Source organism: Octopus bimaculoides, chromosome 25 (genome assembly GCF_001194135.2).
Source record: "Octopus bimaculoides isolate UCB-OBI-ISO-001 chromosome 25, ASM119413v2, whole genome shotgun sequence".
NCBI lineage: Eukaryota > Metazoa > Mollusca > Cephalopoda > Octopoda > Octopodidae > Octopus > Octopus bimaculoides.
The window spans coordinates 17,867,518-17,877,284 of NC_069005.1; the positions used below are offsets into that span (position 1 = coordinate 17,867,518).

The window sequence follows — 9,767 nt, forward strand, 5'->3', positions numbered from 1 at the left end:
ATATATATATATATATATTTATATGTATATTCATACATACATATGTATGTATATATATATATATATATATATACACACACACAGACAATGGATATGTAATTACATACTTTATATGAGCAATATTATGTATGATGTATATGAATATGTTGTGCACATGTATAATGCGATAGATAGATAGATATCCATTTATATTATACATACTGTATAATATATATACATAATGCAATATATACACAATATACATACCATATATTGTATATATATATATATATATATATATATATATATATTCACATACATATACATATACATGCCATACCTACAGATGTACGTAACAGGTATATTACTATTCAATTAATCGATGTCTACACACACACACACACACACATATACATACTACATAATGTATTATGTATACATGTGACATAAACATACATTATATACACGTATGACAATATATCTGTATGTATTGTGTATTGATCGACTAAACTATCTCTTTGTTTAATTTTAAAGTGTAAGTGGCCGAGTGTTCCACATAATTGACAAGTAGAATCCATATGATACAGGGTATATGACAAAGGCTGGGCCTTTGAATTAAAGCTACAGACCGCCTTCCCACCAAGTTTCACTCATCGTCTTGCGTCGACCTGATGCTCTTGATAAAGCCACTGGCAGATGATACGCAATAGTATCGAGCCCAGGACCTCAAGATTGCGCAGCGAACTTCTTAGTCACTCGGCCTTCGTTTACCACACACACACACACGCAAGCAGAAAGATATGAAGTAGCTTACCCCTTTTATAGCCCGAGCAACGTTGGTAATAATCTTATCCTTAAGACGCATTCGATCTGCTGAACTTGTCATGGTATTCTTCATCGCATTCCTGTTGTCTCGGGGAGTGTGATTATTATTAATGATAATGAATATGATTAAGACATGGGTAAAGAGGTTTTGTATTATCAGATTGTTGTAACTCTATCACTGTTAATAGTATATAGATAGTACGTTCCTTAGTTAGTTGCCCTGGCCTCTCCTTTGTGTGTGAGTGTTTGCAGAGGGTGGTGTAATGGCTCCGATCACGGAGACTTGCCTACTGCACAACATAACACAACGAAGCAGACAGCCGACATTTTGGCTTATTGCTGAATGAGAAGGCAGGAGGTGAGTGGGAGGAGGAGGAGGTAGTCACAGTGTGGGAGTAGTGGTGGGAGTATACGGTGTAGAAGTGAGAGTGAAGTGAAGTAAACGAAAGAGGGAGCGAAATAAAAATTGGCTGATATTTTCGATGATGCAACCAGAAGGAGAGACTATAGATAGACAGATGAATAGAGGTAGAGAAAGAGGTGGATGATAGTAAACGAAGACATGGAGTGGGGGGAAAAGTAGTAGACAGAGGATATAAACAAAGAGAGAGTTTATATATATATATATATATATGCGTGTTTGTGTATATGTATGTATGGATATCATTAGAAAATGTAAGATAGTAGAAAGATGGGTGGTGAAAGACAGACAAATAGATAAAAAGGGAAGTGGTACAAGACAGAGAGATACTGACAGCGTAAAGAGAATTAGGGACAGACAGATACACAAACTGAGAATTGGGCAAAGAGTGGGACTGATAGTGTGAGAGATGGTTAAGGCGAGGGTGACTGAATAGAAAGGGTTTAGCCGATAAGGCTTACACAAACGAATAGTAACGGATAGTAAAAGTTAGAGATTGAGAGACAAAGTGGGAAAGGAAAAAAAAATACAAAGATAGTGTGAGAGAAATACAAGAAAGAGAGGGGGTAAAAAAGACAGACAGAGAGACAAATAGAGAGGAAAAAACTATGATAACTAGACAGAAATAGCTACAAATAGAGTAAGAGACAGATAAGCGACGGAGGGGTTATGTGATTAGAGACGGTAAAGAAAGTATTGTGGGGGATGCCGGGAAGGTTTGTAGCAGCTGGTTGACAACAATTTTGGGAAATACACGATTTATATAGCCTTTTAAAATGTAAATCACTAAGGATTATCATGTAACACAATTGAAGAACAGAAACACACAAAATGACGGGTGACTGATGAAATGCCTAGGAATTAAAACTAAAGTGGACTTGATATCGTAAACCTGGAAATTTAATTAATTGAAATTCGTGAAATATGGAGAGCGACGAATCTTTAGCTGTAGACTGACAACTTTGGGTTGGGTTTGGTCTAATTAGACGTTAACATCAAATCTAAACTAGCCAACCTGCTATATTCTAGAACGACTTAAGATACAGAGTTTCTATGGATTGTGTGGGTACATACAATACTAGTATACCCATGCTGTCAAAAATTCATCTAAAAAATAAATTCATCAACGTAATATACATTCCATATATATAATATAGATTTGTATAGTTAGAATTATTTTTTTTACGAGCATACTTTGATGAGTGCTAAATATAAAGAACAGTTTTATAAAAATTGTTTACTAGAAGTTTGCTTCCAAACCACACGGTTCTAGGTTCAGTCCCCCTGCATAGAACCTTGCGGAAGTGTCTTCTACTAAAATCCTGGGCCGACCAAAGCCTTGTGAGTGGATCTGGCAAATAGAAACTGAATAAACCCATCATATATATGTGTGTGTGTGTGTGTTTATATATATATATAGATAGATAGATAGATAGATAGATAGATAGATAGATAGATGTAAATCTAAGATCCAAGGATCAAAGTGTAGGAAAAACGCTAGCTTCAAGAAAACCAAAGGGAATATAAAAAAAAATTACATTCAGGAACAATAGTGGTTTATTGAGGCAGAAGGTTGTGGATTTTTCCCTGTATTGAAATATGGTAAAGCAAAAAAATTTTTATATTTCAAGATAGGCAGGCAAGGTTGCCAGGCATGCGAATAAAATACAAGAGTTAAGGAATGGAATAGATAATATCCAGGCTACATATGTTTCATAGCAAGCAGGACCTCAGAAGTGGTAAATATCCAAGCAAGGTGTATAATGCTGGCTATTCTTCAGGCCAAGGATATCTTAATTAAATGAAGTCTACATTGATTATGTCATATGTAAACAAACAAGTTTGTTTTTGAAGTGTTGAAATGTATTGTAGAACAAGTAGAAAGTATATTTTTCAACACTTTGTAGGCACAGTTACCTCCCCTGATGACGGCTGCCTATATAGCTCGCCACTAGATGGCACATGTAACTCTAAGATTCCAACACTCACCTCTTCTTTTCATTGAGATGTAAGAGCGTGAAGACATGACCTAGCTGGCTCTCATAAAACAGAGGCGGCTGCTAGCAGACATCGAGTGGACATGAGGTAATACACAGAAGATGAACATGGGCTTCACTTGTAAACTCTTTCTATTATTATTCAACTTGTTTATATTTGAGACCTAGAGTAAAGGTATTTAAAGTTACAGCTTTGTTCTATGAATTCATTATACAGTGTTCCTTTATCGAATGACATATTACAGTCTTCTGAACAAAGCCATCATTGGATGGTTTCACCGCCTGAGACCATGACCATCTATAATGGTGACCCAACGCAGGACTCACCATGATGTTCTAGATCACAATTCCTTCTAAAATGGTAATCCTTCTTGCATGAATTTCTGATCTGTGTACACATGCATTCCATTTTTCTCCTTTTTGACTTTGTCTACGCTACCAAACCACCATTCATCATATAAGAACAGGCCACTGATGTCTCTCTTGATGCCATATTGCCTTCTCTACCAAAAAATTTTGGCATCATTTTCAAGCGGGAACTGCACATCATTTTTACCTCATGTTGTAACTGAAATTACAACTTTATCCTTCTAAGACACAGCTTTCCGGGAGAATTTTCTTCTTTTTACATGCAAGAAGTATATTTAACAGCCAATGTTATCCAGAATTCATATGAATAATAATTTTTCCTACGAACTAGGTATGAGTTTTTCTCTCTCAACCCTACTCGGATTATCCCATGTGCTGGCCATTATTTTGTTCTTCATCCATTAGCAAGGACTTGTTCCATTTCATCCTCTGTTGCAAAAAAAAGTTCCTAGTTTGATGCTCGTCATGTCTTCTTTCAACTAGGGTGTTTGACTGCCATTCCTAATGGCGTTTACTTCAACCAGCTTGTTTTTTGTGGTGTTCCATTTCCTATTATGGTCTAAAGATGAGTCTTTTTCCTTTGCCTCAATTTGCTTCTTCGTCTTCCTCGTGAGCTTGCACTTTGTCTTCTGCTCCAGATGACACACAATCCTCTGAAACCTTATGGACCATTAGAGAATTGACCCATCAGGTTTCACGCATGTGCAAGGACTGTTCTTCTTCATAGAATTATTTTGCAGAGAGAACCAGATATTGCACTTTTTCATGCAGATGCACACTTCCTGCTCCACCAGTTTGCTGATACCATAGGAAATTCAAGGGCCAGGCCAAAAAGTGTAGACATCCCTGCTCTTACTCTTCTCTGAGAAACTAGGCTGGAAGGCACTGGGCACGATAGTTGTCTCCCCCATTGATTCACCTTGCCATGCATTTTTTTTCATCCAAGATGCTATTCCTTCAAAGTCCTTTATGGTGGACACAAGAGTCAGTGTGAGTATCTGGCCTCGTCAGTTTACTTCCACCAACCTTGGTCTTTCTGACATATCTCTCTATGAGGTGAATCATTCTGCCATTAAAACCTATGGACAAATCTCTCTTACCCTGGATTTATCACTCCGTAGGGATTTCAAGTGGGTCTTCGTCATTGTGGACCTGCCCTATCCCACCCTTGGAGCTGACTTCTTACATCACTATTCTCTCCTTGTGGACGTTAGAGGACACTGGCTTCTTGATGATACTACCTCACTCGTTGTTTCCGGAAAGGATTCTTCTGTTCCTGTTGTGAGCCCTTCTTTCTTTGTGGCTGCTTCAGGTGACTCTTACCACCAGTTACTCACGTCATTTCCAGAGTTGACTGATTTGTCATTTCATCTATAAAATCCAACCCATTCCATGAGACATTTCATCACAATTAAGGGACCTACTGATTTTTCCTGACGATGCTGTTTGTCTCCAGACAAACTCTGGATTGCCCCGGGCTGAATTCAAGCACATGCTCCAGTTGGCCTTATTCATCTCTCCACGAGCTCATGGCCAGTGCCTTTGCACATGGCCAGCAAGAATGAAGCTGATTTTTAACTGGTTGGAGATTTTAGATGCCTTAACACTGTCACTATTCCAGATCACTATCTGCTATCAAATGTGCAAGATTTTTTGTTTACCTTGCACAGCTGTAAGATTTTTTCTAAAATCAACTTGGTATGCACGTACCATCAAATCCCTGTCAACTCCGATGACATTCCAAAGACAACCATTATCACGCCTTTTGGAGTGTTTGAATTTTTGTCTATGCCATTTGGTCTTCATAATGCAGCCAGCATGTTCCAAAGGTTCATCAATGAGGTTGTTCATGGGTTAGACTTTGTCTTCACATACGTCAATGACCTTCTAATTGCCAGTGGTACTCCAGACCAGCACCTCCAACACTTAACCCAACTGTTCAAGTAACTGCATTCCTATGATGTGAAGATCAATCCAGCTAAGTGTGTATTTGATTCTATCAGCTTGGAATTCTTAGAGTATCTCATTGACACCAACGGTATTCATCTGCTTCCCTCTAAAGTGGAAGCCATCAAATGCTTGTCTCCTCCTGTTTCCTTAAAACAGCTCAGAAATTTCATTGGTTTAATTATTTATTATCGTTGCTTTATACCTAACTGTGCAGAGAAGTTGCTTCCCTTGGCCCAGTTTTTCAAACATCAACGCAAAAAAGACTCCCCAATAACACTGTCTCCTACAGCCATCCAAGCTTTTGAATCTGTCAAAGCTGAGCTTGCTCAAGCATCCTTCCTCGTTCATCCTGTTGTCTCTCACTGTGGACACGCCTTCTTCCACCATTGCTGCAGTTTTAGAGCAATCTATCAACAGCCAAACCCAGCCACTGGCTTTCTTTTCTCGCCAGTTGAAAGCTGCTGAACTGAGATACAGAGTGTTTGGTAAGGAACTCTTAGCAATTTATTTAGTGGTGAAGTATTTCTCTCACCTTCTCGAAGGTAGTGAATTCATGATTTTCATTGACCACAAACTGCTAACGTTTGCTATTTTTGAAGTACTGCATTCACTGTCACATCCCGGCATTGCGGCCACAGTAAAGCTTATCTCGGCCTGCTTTTTCTGGCCAAATATGCATCAGTCTATTACTAATTGGTCACATGCCTGTCTACCATGTCAGCATTCCAAGGTGCTTTGTCACATTCAAACACCTCTTGGGCATTTCCAGCCACCGGACACCAGTGACTGTTCTGGAGAATAGACTTATGTTTGTTATAGACACTGCATTCATATTTCCTCTCATTTTGTATCATACTTTGTTCTGTTTGATTGGACACCTTCCTTTGCTGAACGTTTCTTTCCTTGTACATACTTGCATTGTATTTTTCAATTGTTCTGCCATAGTTTAGATTCTGTGTATCACACATTTTGTTCTCTACAAGAACAGACATTTTCTGCATATTTCCTCCAAGTTTGTACTCTTGCCTTGTTCACACAACTGTTTTGCCATGTTTCATTCTTCTGTGCCCTCCTATTGCACACATACATTTCGACTACCTTCTTTTTGTTTGACCGATTCCAGTCTAAAGGGGCCCTTGTTGGCACAGTTACCTCCCCTGATGGCGGCTGCCTAAATAGCTCGCCACTAGATGGCACATGTAACTCAAAGGTTCCAACACTCACCTCTTCCTCTTTTACATCAAGATGCTGGAGTGTGAAGACATGATCTAGCTGGCTCTCACAAAACTGATGCAGCTGCTAGCAGACATCGAGTAGACATGAGGTAATGCACAAAAGATGAACATGACCTCCACTTGTAAACTCTTTCCATTATTATTCAACTTGTTTATATTTGAGACCTAGAGTAAAGGTATTTAAAGTTACTGCTTTGTTCTATGAATTCATTGTACAGTGTTCCTTTATCGAATGACATATTACAGTCTTCTGAACAGAGTCAACATTAGATGGTTTCACCATGCGAGACCATGACCATCTATAGCGTAAATACTGATAGAACAGCATATGTAGGGTAAAATCCTATATATGCTGTTCTATCAGAAGTTTGCATTGTTGTAAGGAGGTACATGTCGACACATGGATGATTCAATCTGAATGTATAGAGAGCATGGTTAGAGTGGAGAATATATTGTGAAGAGAAAATAAGGAGAGTAAGAAAGAAAGGAATATAGAAAAAAAAAAGAATAAAGGAACATAAGGGAGTGGGAGAGTTGTAAGGTATTTAAGCAAAGTTATTTCACAGGTGGTTTTCAACAGGGCCATTTTAGCAGAGTCAAAAAGAAAAGCTAGGAGATTGGTATTTGAAAGGATAATGTGGAAGGAAGAGGGAGGGAAGCATCTGTGGTCCAGAGGGAGAAAAAATGCTTGAAGGGATGGTATAGTAGTAGTAAATATTGAAAATCTAAGAATTAAGGAATGTATATTGTTTTGCATGAAGAACGTGTGTACTGTATGAAATAGCAGAAGTGTATGTAGGCATAAGTACTTGTAAGTGTACAAAGGTGAGTTGGAGAAGGGTGTGGAGGTAGGCAGAAAAGAGAAATTAAATAATATAAATAGTAACGAAAGTTAAAGATAGATAGATATAAACAAGAAATAATGGATTATAATGAAAATAATTGGAATATAGGTTCAATATTTGATGGTTGTGAGGGTAAATAAATAAGGGGGAATGCTTAAGATGGCAGGGAGGGGGAATTTAGAAAATGATGCGGGGAGGGGTGGTTATTTGTATTTTGAGAATTGATTGCGTAATCGATATTTGTTGAGACAATTTGTGGATTGCATAATAGTTAAGACTTCAGTTATGCAGAGACTGCACTTGTTATTATAGCCAGAGTATGGTTTAGTATAGGTGACTACGGACCACTTAAGAGTGTCAGAAATTGAATCATTCTTGAGTTTGTGGATAAGCTGAAATAAAGATACTCTTGGCCTGAAGAGTAACCTGCAGTATACAGCTTGCTTGGATATTCATGACTTCCAAGGTTCCGCTCACTATGAAACATGTAGCTCAGATATTTTCTATTCCATTCCTTAGCTCTTGTGTGTGTGTGTGTGTGTCTTTGTGTTTGTACCCCATCATTGCTTGATAACTGGTGTTGGTTTGTTTACATGCCCGTATCTTAGCAGTTTGGCATAAAAGATGAAAAGAGTAAGAGCCAAGCTTTAAAAAAAATAAATCTTGGAGTCAATTTGTTTAACTTAAAACCATTCAAAGAAGTGCCTCAGCAAAGCCACAGTCCAATGACAGAAACAAGTAAAAGATAAAAGATATTCTAATAAGGTTAAAACAATGAAAACTTTTATTCAATTGTTGAAGATCCACATGAGTAGTCAAAAAGGATGACATTCTACACATGTATTAAAAGTTATTCATGATTCATGCCAAGGAATGCGAATAAAGTCTGTAGTGTTTCCTTAAATGTTATTACCAACAAAATCCCTTAAAAATTTTTATCCTGAGGAGGACTCACGATTTTTCTGTTTTAAGCTGAAATCACCCTTCCAAAGCCTTTAAACCTTTGAAACTGTCTTCAACTGGTTCTTTCACTTAGGCAATCCTCACCTCAGCTCCCCGCCACCAAATAAAAACACACATAAATCTATCAGATTTGCCTTTTTTTGAAAGCATTATATGCCTTATATTCTCCATGAAAATGTTGATCTTTAATCCTTTAGCATTCAGATTACTCTGTCAAATGTAATGCTTATTTATTAACATTGCTTTGAATTAATCATGTATTATCTCGTAGCTTTGAGATTTTGTTAAATGATATTGTAGGGTTGGCATGAGAAGCCACATCTGGCCAGTTTAAACATAAAACAGGTAGAATATTTCAGTCTGAAATTGCCAGTTTAAATGCTAAAGTGTTAAGAGGGTCAAAGCAGTAACTGAATTGACTAGCTCATACAATAATAACATAAATTACTATTTGACAACAGTATAAGGTCATGATAGTATGTACTTTTGCCATTCAGGTATTTTGAAATAAAATAGAAAGCTACCCAAATTAGAATTTTCAGATTTTGGATATTATTTAAGGAATATGTATGAATATATGCCTGTATGTATGTGTGTATGTATACATTTATGAGGTATATATATGATAGTGTGATTAGAGTGCATGTGTGTGTATGTGAGTGAAATTTTCTCTCCTACCATTGTTTTCTTTAACTCACTTTCTCATCCCTTCCTCTCTTGTGCTTATTCTTGTCAGTCTTTACTCCTCCTCACCCCCTTGCACAACTATGCCTTTCCTCAAACCCTTTCTTCTGTCGGCCTTCTTTCTATTCTTACACTTCAGCAGGACATAAATGAAATAGATGCATATAATATAAATATGCAACAAAGTTTATAGTATATACATATATATATATAGAAAAAAATTAAGGTACTCAGAAATCTGGATGTTTGTACATTTACAGATTTTTTATTAATGTCACATATTAAATAAAGCGCTTTTCACCTAGTCGTGTAGGATTTTCAAATTGTTTTGAGAAAACTTTGCGGAGGGTCTCTTTATATAGTTTTATTGAGTGTGTAGGGGTGGAGAGAGATATATAGGATAGTAAGAGAGGGTGAGGAAAAGTGAGAGAGAGAGAGTGTGAGTGTGTGTTTTTTTGTGTTGGTGTGTGTGTCTGTGTGTGTGTGTGTGTGTGTGTGT

General features: G+C 37.4%; 1 protein-coding gene across 1 annotated transcript in view; it reads right to left on the bottom strand.

Moving 5' to 3' along the window:
• The window catches only part of LOC106872571 (pleckstrin homology domain-containing family M member 2), a 192,258-nt gene extending 190,962 nt beyond the window's left edge, over positions 1 to 1,296 (bottom strand). The window contains exon 1 of the mRNA XM_014919604.2: positions 794 to 1,296. Coding sequence (XP_014775090.1) covers positions 794 to 877 — 84 coding nt within the window. The 5' untranslated portion in view covers positions 878 to 1,296. The remainder of the gene's footprint in view (positions 1 to 793) is intronic.
• Between the last annotated feature and the right edge of the window lie 8,471 nt (positions 1,297 to 9,767).